General features: G+C 36.5%; 1 protein-coding gene across 1 annotated transcript in view; it reads right to left on the bottom strand.

The window, feature by feature from the left end:
• MALRD1 (MAM and LDL receptor class A domain containing 1) overlaps positions 1 to 24004 on the bottom strand; it is a 792972-nt gene that overhangs the window by 504127 nt on the left and 264841 nt on the right. Inside the window, exons 21-22 of the mRNA XM_043564232.1 lie at positions 23132 to 23308; positions 19749 to 19911 (exon numbers count right to left, since the gene is read on the bottom strand). Of these exons, the coding sequence (XP_043420167.1) occupies positions 19749 to 19911; positions 23132 to 23308 (340 nt within the window). The remainder of the gene's footprint in view (positions 1 to 19748; positions 19912 to 23131; positions 23309 to 24004) is intronic.

Below are 24004 nucleotides of genomic sequence, written 5' to 3'. Positions count from 1 at the left end.
AACTTGTGAAGTCTACATAGAACACAACTATTCCCAATGGATATTTAGTATTCAAATTGCAATGTGAAATGTAAAATTCACACTGGGTATTGAAAATTGATCATAAAAAGACTCATATAATATCTTAATTTTATATTTCTTGTATGTTGAAATGAAAAGTTTATACATACTGGGTAAAATGTATCAGAAATAACCTCATGTATTTTTATTTCTGTGTAATATGACAACTAGAAAATTTTAAATTACACATGTGGCTTGCATTATATTTCCACTAGACAGCACTAGAATAACATTCTAAATATATGGATTAGTTCAAGTCAATTATATGGCTTACTTTTTTACATACTTACTGATTTTTGTTCAATGTCCTTCTGAGAGAGCGGTGTCAAAATCTACCATTTTAATTAGAAATGTGTGTACTTGTATCTTCTGATCACTCTGCAAATTTTTAGTTATCTATTTAAGGGTAAGTTATAAAACACACAAACTTAGAACAGCAGTCTACGTTTGGTGTAATGTCTATCCGCTCATTATCAAACGGTCTTCTACTTCTCGTAGCATTTTTGACCTAATGTCTATGTTCTCAAATGTCAGTATTGCCACACTAGCTTTCTTGTTTTGGTCTTGGAATGGCATAAGTCTGTTTTTTTTTCAATCATACTCTTTTTCAACTTGCAAAATTCTTATTCAATGCATTTGTCTTATATGTACCATATAGTTGGGTTTGGTTTATGTTCCCTTTTATCCAGTCTGACTATCCTTCTCTTTGACTTTAGTATTTAGTCCACACATGTTTAATTTAAACATTGCTACTTTAATCTACCTCCAGAGCATTTTTTCCTTTGTTCCAACATTTTCACATTTCTTGTCCCTCCTTTCATCCTTCTACTGAGTTAGTCAAGGCTTTTTTTTTTTTATTCTGCTTCCCCCTCCACTCTATTAGCCTGTCAGTTACAATATCTTTTTAATTTTAACATCCTTTTAGAGATTAAAACATTCTTGATTCAATTGTGTCTTTAAAAATTGACTTCAGACCTACTGAACATGGGAGTCTGAAATAAATTTACCCCTTTCCTGTTTATTTTTACAATAGCCTTGAGATGTAACTCGCAAATCATAAAGTTCACATTTATAAAGTACATAATTCAGAGAATGTTAATACACTCCCCGAGCTGTGAATCCATTAACACTATTCAGTCTCACAACATGTTAATTACCCCCAAAAGTGGCTTCCTATCCATCAGCAGTCACTCTGCATTGCACCCGCCCCCATCTGGGTAACCATGTAACTACATACAGTATCAACAGATTTGCCGATTCTGGACACTTGGTATCAGTGGAATTATAAAATATGTGGCCCATATATATGTATTTTCTTTCCCTTTTCTAGCCCTGCTATCCTAAAAGAAGATACTCTATCGTCATGGTCTTCTCTTACAACAAAGTGACCACATTAACCCTTTGGCATCGATGATTTCCAATAGTCACAGAGAATATACACACATATTCCTAAGGGTTTATGTTTCTTAATACAGTAGAATGTTCCCTCTCCGATAACATTTTTCTTTGTCTTCCTTATCTGCTGTCTTGCAAATCATCTCCTCATGAGATCTTTATTTCTGGTTTTGTTATCACTACTCTTCCAGTCACCAAGGCACTGAATCGGGAAATCAAACATTTCCCTGCCAGCCCCTTGCTCTGAATTATTAAGTTTGTATATAACAAAACTCATGTTTATCATTCCTCCATAAGGGGTGTAACCACTACTTTATCTTGGCTTGATGAAATTCTGTGCAGCTCTTCAAAGCCACCTCAAAAATTACCTTTTTCATAATGCTTTTCTTCTTTGTGCACTATCAAAGGATCCCTCCTCTGTGCCAGATAACAAGATACTTTCTTTACGGTCTTTAAATTTTGTTTTAACTGATACGGAATTTTTAACATCTATCTTATCTGTACTCCTAAGTTTTAAGATTCTTGCATCTCCTTCTGTTGCTTATATAAAGCATTTCTAGTAACTCGTGTGCAGAATTATTTCTTAAATTACATTTTAACAAGTCTTTAGAAGTAACGTTTCTTAGGGAATATAATGTTATAGTTTTCAAATTTATGAAGCTGCCTGTGTAGTCACTACAGTCGTACAAAAATTTGACTAGATATATAGAGAAAATTCCAAAACAATGGCAAAGATGATACACTTTTTAAAATCTAAAACCTGAACCCAAACCTCATTATCCCATAAATTGCATTACGTGTATTGTTGTGCCACAAAAGAACCAAAGCGTTTTCAGTTGCCTAAAGAAATCATCTACATATACTCGCTCTTTTAATCTTATGATTGTATAATTTTAAGAACTCTTTTTAATTATTTTATGCTGAATAATGAGGAAAATGAAATTACTTCATAACAATGAAAACAATTATAAGTAAATAATAAGGTATTTCAATTATAACAAAGTTCACAGAATTAGTATATTTCCCATGGAAGCATTAACATCACCTGCACTTCCTCAATTTACTTTTTATTACTTTAAAAATCTCACTTTGTTATCAAAATATAATGCTATTTACAAAAAAAATACAAGTGATAAAGTGTGATATTGTAAACTACAAGACACACATACACAAATATACAGATGAGGTAAGACTAAAAGGAAATAAGAGTTGAAACACTAAAAGGAACCCCGGATAAAACCAGGTCACAAAATGCATTCTCTAAGTTTTACAGAACCACTAACACGAGACTAAATATGTGATTCTGAGCTTTCTATGAGCTCATATGATCAGGGGGGCATAAAAGAGTAAGAGAATTCGGAGCCTCAAGGGAACCCCAAACTGAAGAGGCTACATTAGCCCTTTGGCATCAGTGAACACACACACCCACTGTTGATGGGCTGCATTTCTCAATACAATAGAATGTTGGTAATCATGAAACGTGATCAATTAGAAGCCCATTCCTGTATGAGAATCAGGGCAGGAAAGAGTCCCTGGAGCTTGTGTTTTATCTGTATGGGGCCTGGATATCCATATCTTTTAACTGTGTCTCCAGGTAATTCCAATGAGCTGCCAGTTGGGAGAACCGTATCTTGACTAAATAAATGAGACCACAAAGTGTGACTCCCAGACTAGCAGGGAACTACGTCACCTGGGAACTTGTTAAAAATGTGAATTCTTACAGTCTACCCCAGGCCCACTTAATCAAAAATTCTGGAGTGAGCCCAAGATTCCTGTGTTTTAGTAAGCTCTCCAGGTGATTGTGATGCATGCTTGAGAACCACAGGACTAAAACAATCCTTGGCAAAGAAGAATGAGATCACCTTGACTGGCTGATGGCCATAAAATTTGAAGTCTTGACATTAAGAAAGAAGGAAGGCAAAAATGGTTTTGGGTGCTGGACATTTCCTGATGACTGTTTTCTCTTCAAGTCACCATCACTAACACTTCACTGATCTTATCTGCCTTTTTCTTCAGAACTACAGACTACCATTTTCCTCTCTTCCCGTCTCCTGTCAGGGCATAAAACTGAAATCAAATCACGTGATAAATCTTTTAAATGCTTAGCTTTTAAGCAAGAGAGATTCACGACAACATGTAGGGCTGTGTTTAAGAGCACAGACTTCAGCATCTGTGAGATTTGGATTTAAGCGTTCCAGCTCACAAGCTGACTAAATTGTGGGCTCCTAGGCAAGCCGGTTAATGTTACACTTGGATTTGCTCACATGTAAAACAGGAATAATTATACCACCTCTACAAGTTCCCTGTGAGGACTGGACGTGATTATGTATGAAAGGCATCCACACAAAGCCTGTGATGTAGTAAACACTCAATTAGCATTGCTTTCACTTCGAAGATGCTTCATTATATGAAAGCCACCACTTTTCACATATCAGACCTGTCTGTTAGCTTTGCATCATCAGAGAGGGCATGCTGGAAGACATGCACCTACTTAACTATCAGAATTTACTTATAAACTTGGCATCTCCCCCCATTTTCTTTAACATCATTCAGTTAATTGTTTGGGTATTATTCTTTGAAATAGGCAAAGTAATGGTAGGTTTTAAGTATAAACCACAGACATAATTTATTGTTATTCTATTTTAACTTTGCTACTGAAGTCACTTGAAGTCTCCAGAGGAAAATAATTTAAAGCAGAAATAATTGAGCTAATACAGTTCTTTCCATTACCCAACACATTTACATTTTCTATGAACTGGTAAGCACATTGGTGCTAGGATCTATTATGTACAAGACTATGCATTTTTTTTTACAAAGATAGATTTCTTGATTATTTATTTATTTATTTATTTATTTATTTATGTATGTATGTATGTATGTATTTATAAGAAAGAGAGAGCATGAGTGAGAGTGGGAGGGGGGAAGGGCAGAGGGAGACTCTGAAGCAGGCTCCACGCCCACTGTGGCTCAATCTTAAGACCATGAGATCATGACCTGAACTGAAATCAAGAGTCAGTCACTTAAACAACTGAGCCACCCAGGAGCCCACATTCAAATATTTTCATAGATACCTTTTAAATAAATACTGTAGTCAATCTATAGAGCGAGTCAATCTATGGATATATTAATGAATGCATGAAAAATAATATTCTATAATCTTTATTATGTCACACCTCAATCTTCTATTTGGTTACAAACAGAACAAATATATAAAACAACAAGAATATAAACAAACCTTTTGGTAATCGACTATTTAAAAAAAAATAATCTGATCTGACCCCTTGGTAAACTAAGGCAATACCACTCTTCTTGTATACTAATGTCACTAAACACTTGAAGAAAATTAGTTCTAAATAGCAACCCTGCTGAAAAAAGTCCATGAGATTTATCCATGAGATAAACGAACTATATTTTGAATTTCATTATGACTGTAGCTCTAAAAGATAGACTTTGTAAGATCAATGCAAATAGTACCTCGGAGAAAAGGTCTGTGCCAGACAGGATTACTAAATGAAAACTACCTTTGCTCCTAGTTTATGGTTTAATTTAAATATCACATAAACTCTCAGGAATAATTTATATTCTTAATGTCAGTGATATTTGGATGGCTGCATTAAAGTCATACCATCCTGCAAATAAATATCTTTTTAATATGCAAAACATGAGCATTAGATTTAAGCAAAAACCTTCACTCCATAAGGAAAATGCAATGTCCTCCCTTACCTGTATTTCTGTGCCTACTGAATACAGAGACAACAAATGGAGGAGATACTAGAGCTTTCTTTTCTGCCTTATTAAAGTTCACCCTGTACTTCTTATATTAAGCCTCATATAGATTTTGTTAACTTTTGCTCAATTTATTATTGTATCTCAAAATCCCCAATAAAGTTTCAATTCAACTGAGTTTCTTTTAAATAGACAGAAGTCCAAAAACCTACTTTTATGGTAATACTTGATGACTGAAAATATTAAACTAAATTAATAATGTTTATAATGAAGATTAAAATGTCAGATTGCAAGTAGAACTAAATCAAGCAGGTGCAGGTGAAGAAATGTTCCCATCAGAATAAAATCATCTAAGAATGCAGATTATAGTAAGAGATGCACTTGGCTAAATAGGAAGCCACTTTATAAAGTAAACTTGAAGCATTTTCAAAACACTTTTCTAGGTGCTGATATTTAAGAAAGACAGGAAAGGAAAAATATTAAGGCCACTGGGGGCATTTGGGTGGCTCAGTTGGTTGAGCGTCCAACTCTTGATCTCAACTCAGGTCATGATCCCAGGGTTGTGGGATCGAGCCCCACATTGAGCTGCGTACTAAGCACAGAGAGTGCTTATGATTCTCTCTCTCGTACTCTTCCTCCCTCCCCTGCTCACTTTCTCTCTCTTTTTTTGCTCTCAAAAATATTTTTTTAAAAGAGTTTTAAGAAAATATTAAGGCCACTGGATTCTAACGAGACTTGCAACCTAGTAGGAGAAAGAAAATAAACCCACATGGATATATGCAGAAAACTCCACTGATGGAATTAATGCTAAGTATCTGTATAATAAGGACAGCCATAAAGTATATTACTGAAATAAATTATAATTCCAAAGTCAGGAAAAAAGTTCTCTCTTTCCATCTCAACTCCACTTGCAGATACAGCTTACTTGACAAACATTCTAAAGCTTAAATGCTACCATTCATTTCCTTCTTAGCATCATGACCATAGCAAAATATGTTCTCCACTATCCCAGCAACCTCTAGTCAAGATTCTCATCTAATATAATTCTGATATAAATATTCAGTGCCCTTAGACTTTAAAATAATGGCATTGCTTTGGGGAATCAGTAGTGTTATTATCTGGACATATTTGGTCCATAGTATTTTTTTACGCTGCCTTCCAAACCATCAGATATGATGCCAACCCCAGAAGCAAAAGTTCCTTTTACTTCTTTCCCTCGTTAACTCGTTTTCCGTCTTTTCTAAGTAGCACCCTTTACTTTTGTGAATTTCTTTATTGCCTTTTAGAAGCCCATCCTCTTCCCATTAGGGTTGATAGTAATTCATAACGTATTGGGGATGAATGTATATTAAAACAGAAAATTCTCCTTTAGGACTCTGGAGAGGCAATCATTCATAATTAAGGGTAAAAAAGAAAATGGCATGGCTTCTGCCTTCCTGGAGCTTATGATCTGGAGACGACACATAAGGGCTCTACTTTCCAGAGATACTGTGTTTCTTTAGTTCATGTCAATAAAAGGCCCTCAATAATTTCAACTAATTTGCTTCCCTCCTTCTTTTCTCAATCCTCTTTACACTCAGACAACAGAATTTTTAATGCCCTTCTATTATCTTCTGACTCATTTGCATGAAGCCTAAATGATTCCTGTATGCCCCAACTATCCCCCACTCCTACCAATATTAAACTAAATCTCTTCTGCCCATTTTTTTGATGAAGAAACCAAAATGGAGAGAGTTCATAGCATCACCTATATCCACGCAGTTAATGAATGCTGGCTCTGGGATTAAACTTAGTGTTAACTTCGTTTGTTCACTACAGTAAGTTAAACAGTGCCCCTCAAAGATATCAGATCCTAAACCCTGGAACCTATAAAATTTGCGATCGTACACAGCAAAGCCTATGCAGATGTGATTAAATTGACAGTCTTCAGGTGGGGACAATTATCCTGGATTATCTGGATGAACTCTTCATGTAATCACAAGTGTCTTTTAAGAGTGAGGCAGAGAGAGATTTGACACAGACAGAAGACAAGGAAATAATGTGACCATGGAGGCATAAAATGGAGTGATGTGGCCACAAAACCAAGAATGTTGGCAGCCAACAGAACCTTGAGAGTGGGAGTACCCTGCCAATACCTTGATTCTGGCCCAGGAATACTTATTTCAGATTTTTGGCCTCCAGAACTGAGAAAAAATGACTTCTGTTGTTTAAAGCCACCAAATTTGTAAGAGTTTGTTACGGCAGCCACTGGAAACTAACACAAGAACTGAAACCCTGTTTTTACACTGCCACCTACAGGCAAACCCTCTGGTTCCCAAGTCAGAATCAATCTCCGTAGGAATTAGAATGATGGCCACAGAACTAAATTGAAGGGCCTTACTTCCAAGTGTGTAGTAGCTTGGATAGAAAAATCAAACAGCCCAAACATGAAGGAAAAGGGGGCCCACAGGCTGAGAACACTTATCAAATTAGAATTAGAGAGGCATCAAAGAAGACACAGGCCAAGAGTAACCCTAAATACTCATGTTAGCTTTCTTTAGATGTTCTACTGAAAGAAAAGTTGGTTCTTGAACTTCGTAGGGCTAATCCCACAAGATGGAAACAGCTGATTGTTCCTGAAGTGGGAGATTTCCATGTAACAGCAAACTAGTAAGGTAGGTTGGATGGATGTAGTCACATACATGCATTGCCAGATAAACATACAAGTGGCAACATAAAAGCAGAGCCCTGGTTGCATGTGACAGAGTTTTGGCTGTGGCTTTGACTGATGGTATTCAACATGTATCAATAAGTGTCAGCAATACAAAGACAACAGGATAAGATGTAGATTTTGTCACCTAGGGCTATACGTATTTCAGTGACAAAGTATAGTAAGTTAAATCAGATTGCACTCATAGGAGCACCTTGGAGATATTGGGGGTTCAGTGCCAGACCACCTCAATGAAGCAAACATCGCAATAAAGCAAATCAAATGATTTCTTTTTGGTTTCCCACTGCATATAAATGTTATGTTTACACAATATTGTTGTCTCTTAAGTGTGCAACAGCATTATGTCTAAAAAAACAATGTACATATCTTAATTTAAAAATACTTTACTACTAACAAATGTTAATCATCATATGAGCTTCCAGCTGGCTGTAATCACTGATCATAGAGCCATATAACAAATCAAGTAATAATGAAAACAGTTTGAAATACGGCAAGAATCACCAAAATGTGACATAGAGACATGAAGTGAAAGAATGTTGTTGGGGGAAAAAAAATGCCACCAATAGACTTGCTCAACACAGGGTTGCCACGAACCTTCAGCTTGTTTAAAAAAAAAAGTAGTATCTGCAAAGCACAATGAGGTATGTCTATGCCCATATTAAAAAGTGTTAAACTGATCAGTTATTAAGAAAAAAGAGGTATTTTTTTCTCATAACATTCACCAAAATAAGTTGTTAGATGAATTAAGTACATAGTTGCAAAACACTGAAACTACTCAAATACAGTAGAAAATACAGGTGAATTTGGTATGAACATGGATACAGAAGGCCTTTCTAAGCATAAAAGATGGGAGTGCTGTCAGTAAGATGGCAGGAAAAATGGTTTGTTCAGTCCCCTTCAAAGAAAGACCTTCCAGCAAGTATCCACAGACAAGTCACCTTTGTGAGAATCCCAGAACCAAGGGTGAGGCTCAACTACCCCTTCGGCTCACAAAAGAAGAAAACAAATGCATTTGAAGAGTAAAAGAAGCAGTTTCACTTTGACCCGATCACCCCTTCCCAAAGCCAGCACAGCATGGCACCAAAACGTATCTCTAGGACCTCTGGTTTCTCCAGTGAGAAAAAGAGCCCAAGGGGGGCATTCAGCTTTTTCAGTGTTATGAGTGCTTCCAAGAATGCCCACCTCAGTCTCAGCTCACAGGGATCACTGGGGAAATAAATGGGGTTAGAGCTCCAGGTATCAGGACAGAGAGGAAAAAGCTCATAGCACCTAAGGCAGGGATCATGGTGAGCTGTAGTCCTGCTGGGGGCAGCACCTGACCAGACATCTTGGCCAGTGTCTCCTCCCATTTGCAGAACCAAGACCATGAACACTCTGGCAAAAGAGCTCAATAGGCTGGGTCTGGGTCCCCAACCAATGGTCCCTATAGACAGAGACAATCTTATAGTCTGCCCATACAGGGAAGGAAGTGAGCAAACCCATCCAATGGCTGAACACTGCCTCTGGCCCTACCTGACCAGGAAGCCTAATCATTGAGCCCTGGAAGGTCCCACAGCCCAGGTTATGACCCCACCCAGACAGGGAGCCAAGCCAGTAGCTCTTCCCAACTGTTGAGCAAAGACTACAGCCCTGCCTAACCAGGACATATGAATAGTGACCATGGGCAGCCTTAGAGCTCAACATACAGTATTGCCTGGACACAGAGCATAGCCAAATGCCCTGGACGGCAGTGTAACCCAGCCCACAGCCCTGCCTCATTGCTGACCACAGCATGAGGTCCCACCTAATCTCAAAGTGGCCTTACCTCAATGCTGAGTCAAGCCAGGGGCACATTTGGATGGGGAGCATGAGCTGGGTCCTCACCCAAGCAGGGCCAGTTGCAGAACCCATCCTGCAGCCACCTAAACGCAGAGTCCATCCAGTAGCACTACTCTGCTGGGGAACACGGACTGTGACCCCAGCCAACCAGAGGTGAATGCTGAGTGCAGCTAGTAGCTCCACCTGACCACGGAGCCAAACCAACAGCCACTCAACCAGGGAGCCAGCCAGTAGCCCCGTTTGAAAGCCAAGCTGAGTCAGCAGGCTCACCCAATCGCAGAGTTTAGCCAGAAGCACTCCCACCTTGAAGAACAGACACTAGCCCTACCTAATTAGAGATCCTGACAGGAAGCCTCTCCTACCCACAATTACTACCATCTGACCCATCCTAGCCCAAAGGTGAGCTATTATTGGCTTAAAAGAAAATGCTGAAATTCGAAGATAGTTTATGTATACCTCATGGCAACAATGAAGAAAAAAACCTGTAGTAGATTAAACCAAATATTGAGATGAGGAATCAAAGCAAACCACTACAAAAGTCATTATATCACAAAAAGCAGACAGCAAGAGACAAAGAAAACAGCATAAAGGAACTACAAAACAGTCAGAAAATAATTACCACAATGGCAATAGTAAGTCCTTACCTAGCAGTACTTTACCTATATATTACTTTATCATAGGTTGATGAAATTCTCCAATTGAAAGACTTAGGAAGGCTGAATGGTTAGAAAGCAAGAAACTAGATCAAACAATATGCTGCCTGTGGGGAAATAGGTTCAAGAATTCCTTACACTTAAGGTTTAAAAAAGCTTAGGGCAGAAAGCTGCTGCCACAGGATGAAAGCGCCCAAGGTTAGTGAATGAGACATTATAAAGGGATCATGAGTAACTTGTTACAGGAAACTACTTTCCATCTGGCGCCAATATACTATTGTGCTCTGATCGCAACTCCAAATGCCACTTGCCCTCCAGACCCTTAGCTTCTCACACACACAAGTTATTGATTACTACCTGATTGTTTTCTTCACATCTACCATGTGTGTAAGATCTTGAGAGCTCAATAAATACAGAGACAGAACCCCTGTTTGGGGCTCTTGTCTTCTCCCAGACATTGGCCTCTCTCATATTCAATTCTGCATCCACTCTCTTGCTGGGCAAGAAACAACTCCAGACTCATAGTCTGCGACAGTTGTCTACAAGAGATTCACTTTAGTTTTAAGGACTCACATAGGCTGGGAGCTAAGAGATAAAAAAGATTCCATACAAATGGTAACCAAAAGAGAAGAGGGGTGGCTATACTTGTATCAAACACACTTTAAGTTAAAAATAGTCACAAGAGACAAAGAAGGTCATTGTATAATGATGAAAGGGTTATTAATTCATAAAGAAGGCCTAACGATTGTAAATATTTATGCATCCAATATCAGAACACCTAAATATATAAGGCAAATAATAACATAACTGCATGGAGAAATAAACAACAATACACTAATAGGGACTATTATTATTAATATTCTACATTCAATAATAGATGGATTACTCAGACAGAAAATCAATAAGAAAACAGCACTACAGTGTTATTTGAGTATATATATGACTGTATATAACACTTGACTATGTAATATGACTATATATTATTTGAGTTAACACTATATAGTGTTAATAGAACAACACTATAGACCAAACAGACATAGCAGACATATACAAACATTGTATCCAATAGCAGAAGAATGCATATTCTTCTCAAGTGCACACAGAACATTTTCTAGGATAGATCATATGTTCAGCCACGAAAAAGTCTTAACAGATTCAAGAAAATTAAAATTTTATCACATGTCTTTTCTGACCACAATGGTATGAAATCAGATAGCAAAACAGGAGGACATTTTGGGAATCTACAAATATATAGAAATCAAACACACACTCTTAAATAGAGCAAATGATGGATCAAAGAGGAAATCAAAAGGAAAATTAAAAAAAACATTGATACAAATGAAAATGGAAATACAACATGCTAAAATTTATGGGATGTGTTAAAAGCAGTTCTAGAAAGAAAGTTTACAGTTATAAACACCTACATTAAAAAAAGAAAGATCTCAAACAACCTAACTGTATACCCCAAGACCTCAAGGAACGTGAACAAACTAAGGTTAAATTTAACAGAAGAAAAAATAAATAAGATTAAAGTAAAAATAAATGAAATATAGAATAAGGAAAATAGGACCAACTAGGGGTTAATTTTTTTGAAAAACTAAACAAAATTGACAAACCTTTCACTCGACTAACCATGAAAAAAGAGATAAGACTCAAATGAATAAATTTATCAGTGAAAGAGGAGACATTACAATTGAAGTCACAGAATTCCAAAATATCAAAAGAGACTACCACAAACAATTGCATACTAACAAACTGGATAATCTAGATGAAAGTGATAAATTCCTAGAAACGCACAATACACTAAAACTGAATCAAGAAGAAACAGAATATCTGAACAGATTAATACTGAGTAAAGAGATTGAACCAGTAATCAAGTCTCCCAACACAGAAAAGCTCAGGAGCAGATGGTTTCAATAGTGGGATTCTACCAAACGCTGGTGAATTTAAAGAACTAAAGCCAACACTTCCGAAACCCTTCCAAAAAACTGAAGAGGAGGGAATACTCCCATACTCATTTTATGAGATCAGCACCATCCTGATATTAAAGCCATATAGACACTAAAAGACAATAAAACTATAGGCCAATATTCCTGTTGAACATAAATGCAGAAATTCTCAAAAAAATACTAACAAATCAAGTTAGCAGCACATTAAAAGGATTATATACTGTGATTAAGTGGGATTTATCCCTGGGATGCGAAGAAGGCCCAACATAGTCAACAAATGTGATATACACATTAATATGATGAACGATAAAAATCCTATGATCTTCATAATACATGAATAAAGCATTTGACAAAATTCTTTGGGAATGAATTGTGTCCCTCTCTCGTCTCAAAAATAAATAAACATTAAATATTAAATTATAAATCAAATGTTTCAAAAATATATAAAAATTCTACCCTGTTTTTTTTTAATTCTTAGGACATAATCTGCAATGTATACAAAACCTGTATACTGTTCAGGAAAGACTAAATCTATGCATAATCAAAAGCAACTCATAAATCAAATAGTGAGGAAATGAATTAGTGAATGATGGTACATTCATTTAATGGAATACTACTGGCTCATTAAAAGTATTGGTGAATAGTTGTTTACAGATTGTATATAAAATTAAAAGCAGATTAGAAGACAATATGGTCATTTTTATTAAAAATGCATATACACACACAATGCTTTTATCAGGATGGTTTAATTATCATGGATGTGGTTTATCTTTCCTGCCTATATTTAAACATTTTCCTACAATAAAAATGAATTTCTTATTTTGTGGTAAAAGGAAAAAATTCTTGTAGAAATAAAAAAAAAATTAAGAAATTCCTAAGGGAGTCAGTACGTGGTCTTTACCCAGAGTAATATCTTAGTTTATTTGTACTATCCAATAACATCCAAAAATAGAGATTCCCCTCAGGTATTATTAAAGACACATACCCAACCAGGGGCACCTGGGCGACTCACGGTTAAGCAACCGACTTTGGCGCAGGTCATGCTCTCGCAGTTGGTGAGTTTGAGCCCCCCGTTGGGCTCTGTGCCGACAGCTCATAGCCTGGAGCCTGCTTTGGATTCTGTGTCTCCCTCTCTCTCTGCCCTTTCCCCACTTGCACTCTGTCTCTCTCTCTCTCAAAAATAAATAAACATGAAAAAAAAAATTAAAGACATATGTACAACCAAGATAGACTTGAGGACTTGATAAGATCTTTTCTGAGCCTCCCAGTGGACCTCTCTGTCAAGCAAGTAACCCTTCCCATTACACATTACACATCTATTCATGTGTATGTCGGTTCCCTGTGTGATTAAGTTTTCTATTCTCAGGAAATACATGCCTAATATAACAAATTGTGTGCCCTAACCAGAGCTACCCCTGCATCTTTCAGGCCATAAAGTTCTCTGGTGTTTCTTCTAGATTATGTATAACAATAATAATTCTGTGTAGGAGATAGAATAAAAGTATATTCATTACATTTTAATGTAGTCAAAACATTTATTTTTTTTTTAATGTTTAGTTATTTTTGAGACAGAGACAGAGCGTGAGCAGGGGTGGACAGAGAGAGAGGGAGACACAGAATCCGAAACAGGCTCCAGGCTCTGAGCTGCCAGCACAGAGCCTGACATGGGGCTCGAACTCGTCAACTGCAAGATCACGACCTGAGCCGAAGTGGGACGCTCAACTGACTGAGCCACCCAGGCGCCCCAAAACATATATTTAAAAAATTACACAATTAAACAGCATTTTTAATTTCTGAATGCATTTATAACCATGATATAAAATTATTTTATTATTAAACAGTGATTTTTGGTAACAACATCATACACTGTATGATGAATATATTCTTAAAACTTTACCTTGTATAGCAAATATACTACCTAACCATTATATATGTTATTTTAGGTTTGGTTTACAGGTATTATTTTCAGCATAGATTTTTTCTTAAATTCCATGTTTTTAAGGCACTGTAGTCAACTTTTAAAAATTACTTATCAAGCTAAAATACACGGAATAAAATTACACTTAAAATGATTTAATTCCCTTAATTAACACAAACTATTAATATGTATGCAAATATAAGAATAGTTGCTTAACTCAAGTACAATATAAATAAAAGCAATTTTAGGGGCGCCTGGGTGGCGCAGTCGGTTAAGCGTCCGACTTCAGCCAGGTCACCATCTCGCGGTCTGTGAGTTCAAGCCCCGCGTCGGGCTCTGGGCTGATGGCTCAGAGCCTGGAGCCTGTTTCTGATTCTGTGTCTCCCTCTCTCTCTGCCCCTCCCCCATTCATGCTCTGTCTCTCTCTGTCCCCCCAAAAATAAATAAACGTTGAAAAAAAAATTTTTTTTAAATAAATAAATAAATAAATAAAAGCAATTTTGCTTGTGCTTTAGGTTTGCTTCATACTCAAGTCCTGTGGTCACACTGCCAGAAATGCTGTTTCCCACAAGGATTACAACAGTTAAAAGAAAATAATTACAGTTAATTTAGATTTTGACTGCACTTTTATTTTTATTTCGGCAAAACTGTTCCTAAAGCCTTGTATTTAACCATTATTCTAGATTTATAAAACTGGATCTTTTAGAAATTATGTTGAGAGAGTGTTAAAGCATCTAAATTGGCCTATAAAATACTAGCTTATCTTCTTACCAGAGAAGGCTCTAAGAAAGCAGTAATTCTGGTATTTAATGTCTAAGAGATTAAGGCTTTGAAAATTGTTATTGTTGCAGAGCAGAAAACATTAAAATATTTTCAGTCTCACTGAAATATTCAGTCTCACTGAAGCTTTTATTCACATTTACATCCAGCACTTAGATACATTATGATATGCACAGTTATGTCACAGGGACAGTTTGCATTATTTATGTGGCTTTTAGTTTATAATGAGGTTAACTCTGCACAAATGCATAATATATACAGGAATGTAGGTACATTTGCAACAGTGAGGACTATAACTCATTTCCACCTGAAAGACAATGACAAGTGTTGTGAAGTAAAAGGAAAAATCTAAGAGAAAGTACTTCTACTTGACAAAGAAAACACTGAAGAAACCGTGTTCTATACATAATCTGCATTTTTAATGAGATAGTTCGTATTCAAATAGTTTCTCAACAATCTGTAAGCAAACTCTAAAATCTAGTATGTTTTAAAGTATCTGTCTTTTCCATATAGGCAAAAAGGCCTGAGAAAAAAATGTTGGGTATTAGACAATGAATGAGGCAATATAGAGGGGGCCTTGAAATTATGTCTTCTAGACTGGGGGAAAAAGTGTCTTGCACACTATTTTTCAATTATAATAGCTATTTTGCAGAGACAAAAATCTTATTTTTAAATGCAATTACCTTAGAACAATGTTTTTCTTTCTCCTGAAACATTTTATACTATATTTTTAATCAGTCACTAGATTTAGAGAAAAATGAATCTGCTCTGAACAAACTGGAAAAGCAAAGTGAGAAAGCCATCCTGTCTTTCAGCTGTGCTTACAGCTCAGAGCCTGGAGCCTGCTTCAGATTCTATGTCTCCCTCTGTCTCTGCCCCACTCCCGCTTGCGCTCTGTCTGTCTCTCAAAAATGAATAAATGTTTAAAAAATTGGTAATTAAATATATATAATATTTTTAAATTTTTAAATTTAAATAAAATATAGTATAAATAAATTTTTTAAATTTAAATATTATTTATAATTTATAAATAAATTAAAAGTTTTAAAATTTAAATAAAAATTTAAAACATTTATATATATATATATATATATATATATATATATATATATATATAACTGACAGTGTTCCCTGATCACCATTTTGAGAAACTTCCCTAAGGCATCTATGAGCACAGTTAGAAATCACCAATGTAGAATAGGCACCCATATTCCCCTAGACATCGTTCCATATCAACAGTGAAGCGTGGAGAACTTAATTATGCCTGAAGGGATGATTCTATGTTCCTGATAAATCTTAATATTAAACCTCATTCAACCAACAGATGGGCATTTAGTCAAATAAATAGGTATGAGGGCCACGAACTCAAAACTTTGCTCTCCTTGCCTTCTAGTAGTAAAAATCAATAAGTTGAATCAAAGGCTTTTTCCAGGACATAAAAACAATTATAAATTTATGGTACTTAGCTACGAACCAATTTATATCTTATGGTAAAATGGCCGGGCTAAAAGACTAGGCCAATTAAACTGATTCTAGAGGTAAGAGTCCAGAAGTCAGAGATCATATAAAACTACAAATGGGGAGAAATCATTACACAACAATTCCAAATGTACAATATCCTAAACATATTTAAATCTCAATTAGCTACAAAGCTCAGCTGCTAAGTGATCAAATATCTTAATCCAATGTTAAGCAAATAACAATTAAAAAAATTCTCAGCTGAGTAGGACTAATGTTTTTGCTAAGTTCCCTAGTAGTTCCTGGAACAGGAATGGATATATACTCACTTTTCTTCTGCTTTTCTTTTCTTTTTTTACTATGTTTCTTTTTTCAAAATACTAAGAAAATAACTTTTCAACTAAATGTTCCGTTACTGTATAAGTTAAAGGAAATGGAAATTTTACCCATACCCAATCTCAAAAAACATGCAAATTGCAATTGATGATATTTACAATGAATGAATTTTACTTTATTAAGTCACCAGAGTATAGCTGAGAATAGTATTATTCCTATATGCTTTGATTTCAATCCTATGAAAAAATCATGCTTGGTGCCTTTATTTGGGCCCTGCTGAGCAAGGTGAAGAAAGAATCCACTCATCAAGTCCTGTGCCAAGGCCATGACTACATATCCCCAGCCCGAGAAGAAGAGGTGTCTTTTTCTAAGTCATGTCAAAGTGTTGAATAAACCAATTGTATGGAATGGTGTTAACCCTCCCCAAGGTGAAAAATAAAGAGGTAAACCCCCCACCGACACTTTTTGTTAGACCGCAAAGTTCACTTCAGATATTGAGATACAAAGCTTACTGGTTCATTAAAGTGTGAAGGCAAAAAAGCAGAATGTCACTTGGAACATCCGTTTATGCGTGAAACACACACATTAAGATCTGACTACACAATGAAAACTTCCCTACATAATCCAACACCACCATAACTTTCTAGACTTTTTATTGCTTCATTAATATGTGAAGTGAGAGAATATTGTGAAATATAATAACGTGCTCTTTTTCTTTTGCACTTGTTTATGAATGATCTTCACCAACCTGAGCCTGAATCAATCTTTGCCACAAGGAAAACTGGGATCACAGGATGTGAAGACGGAGAAAGAACTGGTGCAGAGCTTTTTGATTTTCAAAATTGGTCTTGAAAACTATTTCTAACACAATGGTCTTAAAAACCTGGCTTTGGGGCGCCTGGGTGGCGCCGTCGGTTAAGCGTCCGACTTCAGCCAGGTCACGATCTCCCGGTCGGGAGTTCGAGCCCCGCGTCAGGCTCTGGGCTGATGGCTCAGAGCCTGGAGCCTGTTTCCGATTCTGTGTCTCCCTCTCTCTCTGCCCCTCCCCCGTTCATGCTCTGTCTCTCTCTGTCCCAAAAATAAATAAACGTTGAAAAAAAAAATTAATAAAAAAAAAACACCTGGCTTTAAATTTCTGGAGCCACACATCTGAGAGAGAAAAGCATTTTCTAAATTAGAAAAGCTTTCCTTTAAATGTAAAAAATAAAATTTGGAAAATAGAGTTTGGAGATTTACTATAGGCCAGTGAGCAGGCTGGATATTTGATGCATAAAAACTATTTCTTACGACAAAGTGAAAAAATGTCAAACCTTCCCTGGCTGCAGAAAGAGCCTGGAGAAGAGAGGAGAAGTCTAGGGGAGATACAAGCTTAGGGACTGCTCCCTTCTCCTGATTCATTGTCATGTGGATCACATCTATTAGACATTATCTGATTATTAAATATTCTCCTTTAAAATATATTTAATTTTTTGCTTTGCAGCATATAATTATAAAGCATAAATAATATAAGTTCTTATTATCAACTAATTCATTCAACAAATAATTATGGAGACTTTTTATATATCAGTCACTTAGAAATAATGCAATAAAAAGGGAAGTCACAGACCCTGCGACACCTCAGAGAATGTGCAGTCTATTGGGGGTTGCAGGGAGGGGAGAGACAAACAAGTTAGAAGCAAATTATATTTCTGTGTTTATAATAAGCTACCACATTTCTATGTATACCTTTCCCACATACAAGTGAGATTCTAGTCTGCCTTTTTCTTTATGGAAATACAGATGATTGACTCAGTGTGGTTTATTTGCAGGTGCCAGAGAAACTTTCTGAAATTATCCTTTGCTTTTTTATTAGAAGCAGCCCAAGGAAAATTTGTATACTGAAATTTCCAAAATTAATCGCCAACTGTCAAACATGATCAAAACACTTGGTATTCATATCTGCTACTATATATATACTTTGGGCAACATGGCTGCTAATCCTGAAATCGAATGATAGTAAAACTGGAACCATTTTAACAAAACAAAACCACAAAAGAGAACTCAGAAAATCAGAGTGCAAAAGTCAGCCCAGAAGATATTGTAGCTCTCCCTGAGTACCAGGTCACATTGGGCAAGGCAACGATGGACTGGCAGTGGACACACCATTAGTTTTCTTTGAAACAGAAGCCACAGAAGTGGGGCTCATGAAACTTTAACCGCAAAGAGGTGTGAAGGTACAAGGGTTTTGAAAACATTCTTGGTAATACAAATGGGGATCCCTTTGTTGTCTTCGGTAGTCCTTCTATGAAATCACTAAAAGGAAAGAATGAAGGATGGGATCTTAAGGAAGTCAGCACTCAACGTATCTGTGGACTCCAAAACAGGGTAAGGTATGAGCTATGAAGCCTTGGAAACAAAAGACCAAAATAAATGAAGATCAAAGACTGGAAGAGGAGGAAAGGGTTAAGGAGAAAGATGAGCTAGAAAAGGAGGAAATAGGGAAAACAGATTTGGGGCACGGGGTGGGGGGAAGGGGAGAAAGGAAAGAGTAGATAATTTTATTCTTTTTAATTAAAAAAAAAATTTTTAAATAGGCTCCATGTCTAACATGGGGCTTGAACTCACAACCCTGAGATCAAGAGTCACATGCTCTACCCACTGGGCCAGCCAGATGCCCCAGATCATTTTGAACAATATATTAACAGTGCTTTTCAACTACAAATTATTTTTCTTATACTTTTCTCAAGTTTCTATGACTTTTACAAGAGTATTTATAGCTTTTTTAACTAAATAATTGGTTTTATTTTCAATTTTATATGAAAGAGTGCACTTAGCCCACTTACTCTGTAACTTAAACATTCATCTTTATAATTGCATTAGCTTTCGGTAAAGCAGTATGTCAGGAAATTGGGAACTGCTTAACACACAGTTCTTAAGATACATGTTCAAAATATGTAGTCACTTACATTGTATGATCCACCGATGGCCTGTGATTCTCTTCCCCATGATGAATACTGGTTCCATTGCCAAGTCCCCACCTGAATGTGTTTGAATCTCGAATTAGATTTTCTGGGATCGGCTGGTACCATTCACATAGGCTTCCTTTTTCAAAGCTGCAAACTTTCATGGCTTGAAGAGAAGAGAACAAAGACAAGATGAGCTAATCACAATAAATGTGTCAATAAATGGCAATTTCTACCTGTATCAAGCACTTTCTTACTGTTGGGTTTCTTTATTATTATTATTATTATTATTATTATTATCATTTAAGCATCATTAAAATAATTAGGCAAATGATTTGTATAGTTAACAGCAGAGTTTTAAAGAAATCTACGTGTACTATATTCAAATATCTATAGTAGCTACAACATGGGAATAAATGCAAAAACTAAAGAATTTTCTCTGATAAGGAGGTGAGATTTCATTAGGTCCTAAAGCAGCAATCTAAGCATTGGCAGTTTCTTCTCACATAATACCTACATTGCTTACACGACCCAAGTTCTGGTAAGTCTGTTCTGTAACCACAGTATTATTATAGAGCTAAACTTGACTTCGGTCTCTGAAGGAATTAGTCCAAATTCCAAACTACTCAAGTTCCAAGCAGTAATATTTACAATAACTTCTATATTGGACCTCTTTCCTTGAAAGTTTTCAATATTCTTGTAATGACTATGTTCTAATATCACATGAAATTACAAGTCCACTGATTTTTGAAATACATAGGTTGTGTGTGAAATGTTTTCTTCCTCTTTCTCTCTGAACATGTTCATGTGCCTTTTGGTCTGTCTTAAATTATCCACTGTTCTTGTGTATGCCATAGAAGATGTAGTGGACACATCAGCTTTTAAATGGAATTAGCAGTGTTAGCAAATCATTACCATCACTGAGTTCATGATTTAGTGTAAAGTTTGAGAAGGAAACACTCCATCAAAAATAAAAAGTGATTTTTAATCATGACATTCAGGTGTGTTATTTAATCTCTGACGTTAATATTGATCATATAATTACATTTATCTTACGAAGAGATTTAAAATTCAGTAGAATTTTGTTTTTCTTCAAAAATTTTTTTTAACGTTTATTTATTTTTGAGACAGAGAGAGACAGAGCATGAACGGGGGAGGGGCAGAGAAAGGGAGACACAGAATCCGAAACAGGCTCCAGGCTCTGAGCTGTCAGCACAAAGCCCGACGCGGGGCTCGAACTCACAGACCGTGAGATCATGACCTGAGCCGAAGTCGGACGCTTAACCGACCGAGCCACCCAGACGCCCCAGAATTTTGTTTTTCATATCATTAAAAAAGAAAAGAATCACTGTTGTTTTTTTTTAATTAGAAGGCATAAAGTTTCAGTCAAGCAAGACAAATGAGCTCAAAGACTTGCTGCAAGACACTGTACCCAGAGTCAACAATAATGCATTGTACACTTGAAATTTTGTTAAGAGGGTAGGTCTCATGCTGTGTTTTTTATACACAATAAAAAAAAAATTGGAAAATGTAAGACCATAACCGGCAAGTTTTTAGTTGTAGTTCATCTTACAGAAAGATGGCGGAGGCAAGAGCATATAATTTGTTCAGTATTTAATAATTCAGTTCATGGGTATTTAAAATAAATAAATAAGGGGCGCCTGGGTGGCTCAGTCAGTTGAGCGTCTGACTTCAGCTCAGGTCATGATCTCATGGTTGATGAGTTTGAGCCCCGTGTCAGGCTCTGTGCTGATGGCTGGGAGCCTGGAGCCTGCCTCGGAGCCTGTGTCTCCCTCTCTCTCTGCCCCTCCCCTGCTCGTGCTCTGTCTCTCTCTGTCTCAAAAATAAATAGACATTAAAAAAATTTTTTAAATAAATAAATAACACCATGCTTTTAAAATAATAATTTAATAGGAGCCCTTCAGTCAGGACATTTGAAGAACTTTCTCAAATCTTCCCACCCCATCATAAATTACATTACTAAAATTACAAAGTTGAACTAAGAAGAAAGTCAGTATTCGCTAAAGACATTCATTAATTAACTAGATTTTGTGTAAACTTGTAGAAACGCCACAACTTAGGTACCATCCTGAGAGGATGTTGTCTCCCCATGAGGAAGTCTGAATACTACACAATCTTCCATTACTCTATCTTCCATCTGCAATGCGTAGCCTATATTCCTCGCCAACTTGAGTTAAGGGTTAAGAACCTCTTATCCACGCAGTGAGTTAGCTTTGATTTTATGACTTTTGGGGTCTAGATTAATTTACTGTATATTTGTACATTAAAAAGCAGTTCTCTTCTTAAATCAAATATGAACCTTAATTGACTTTGTAAGTTTTAGAATTTCTTGACAATGCTGACAGAAGACAAATTACAGTTTCAGCTATACTCTGTATTTTCTGCATGGTCCGAACCCTTAATATCATCAAGACACTTGAGAAATAGTACAGTAAATTCATATACTATCCAATATACAGTAGGGAACGGGAATAATGGGAAAGTGTTCACTCCTTCTGCTCTATCTTGTGTTTTGTCCACTCAGACACAGATTAATTTTTATTCTCTAAGATTGTGTTTTTGCCTGAGAAGTTCACTCTTAAATTACAAATTTGCCTTAAATGCCCTGGATTGGCAGATGCCAATAAATGAAAACCATCTTTCAATGGGACACAGGTACTGAAGCGTTCATTTGTATTGGTTCGTATGAATTCTACATATTTAACATAGTATTCATTTTATATTTTGGCAATGGGAAACTTGGACAAATTCATCTAATATGAGGGTTTTATAATACTTCCACCTTAAACATTCCCATTTCACGAGTGTGAGGAGTAGAAGAGAAACAAACAGGGATGGATAGAAAAGAACTAGTAGACTGTAGTCTTGGAGTCGAGTACAGTCCATGAAACAAGTGTTTCTAATCTTGGGGCGCCTGGGTGGCTCAGTTGGTTGAGCGTCCGACTTCAAGTCAGCTCATGATCTCGTGGTTTGTGAGTTTGAACCCCACGTTGGGCTCTGTGCTGGCAGCTCGGAGCCTGGGGCCTGCTTCGGATTCTGTGTCTCCCTCTCTCTCTGCTCCTCCCCTACTTGTGCTCTATCTTTCTCTGTCTCTTAAAAATCAATAAATGTTAAAAAATTTAAAAAAACAAGTGTTTTGAATCCAAAAAATTCAATTTAAAAACACTTACCTCTTGTTGAGCAGCACAGAAGAATGCATGCTGATTCTTCTACTATAATTTCCTATATGAATAGCTTTTATATTAAAACCTGCTCTAAGCCAGGTTGAAAATTTGTAACTAGGACACTAGGCCATGCTACTTAGAGATTATACTAGTACTGTCTGTTTTGTGGCTATATTTAACACAAAATAGGAATTCACCTACCACAGAATGCTTCATCTGATTGGTCAGGACAGTCATATCTAAAATCACAGTTCTGGATTTTTTCAACACAGTGACCACTGGACCTGCAAACAAATTCACTGTCTGTACAGTTGTGTGGAGGTAATGTGACCGGAGCTGACATTTCAGGTGGAGTTGGGAGGTCCACTGGCAAATTACCTTGATAAGAGATAACATACAGGCATCATTTAGCAGGTTTTTCATGTAAGATTTCACACAATAAGCTTTTCTACAGATGTTTCACATTCAATATTATGAAGAATGTTTGGTGGCCTTTGGCGATATGCTGAACTTTATGTAAGCAGGTAAGTTGGAGTTCTAGGTCTTGGCAATAACAAATAGCTGGATATAAATAGATGAAGGTACAGATGGAAATTACAGAAAAACTACTCAAAACTTGCTGAATAAATGGAAGGCTCGAGGACAGGGCTAGGATCACTGGGAACCAAGGGAGTCTCAGATGCTAGCATTAGGAACCAGAGTCAAGGCCTGGTTAAACCTTCTAGGCCACTAGGTAAAGAAACTTTGTTCTTCCACCTGCTACAATTAATCCAACATCTCCTCACCCTGTTTCAAACGTCTTCAGATATTCAAGATTCAAAGTCGCAAGAGAGAACTAAACCAGAAGTAGTCACCTGGATGTATTTACATAACTAAGATAATAATGTATGACATTACAGAACTTAGAAGACATTTATAGAATTTACACAGCAAGTTAGTCCATCAGCATTTATTAACAACAACACCCTGTGCCACGGACATGTAGGTACAATGCATTGAAAGCCAAATATGCCATCATGGTTGTAAAATAACTTACTGACTAGTGGATAAGGCACTCGGGTAAATCTTTCATTA

Source organism: Prionailurus bengalensis, chromosome B4, assembly GCF_016509475.1.
Source record: "Prionailurus bengalensis isolate Pbe53 chromosome B4, Fcat_Pben_1.1_paternal_pri, whole genome shotgun sequence".
NCBI classification, from domain to species: Eukaryota; Metazoa; Chordata; class Mammalia; order Carnivora; family Felidae; genus Prionailurus; species Prionailurus bengalensis.
Note: the sequence above shows the minus strand (reverse complement) of the source record. Positions and strands in the feature narration are given on the sequence as shown.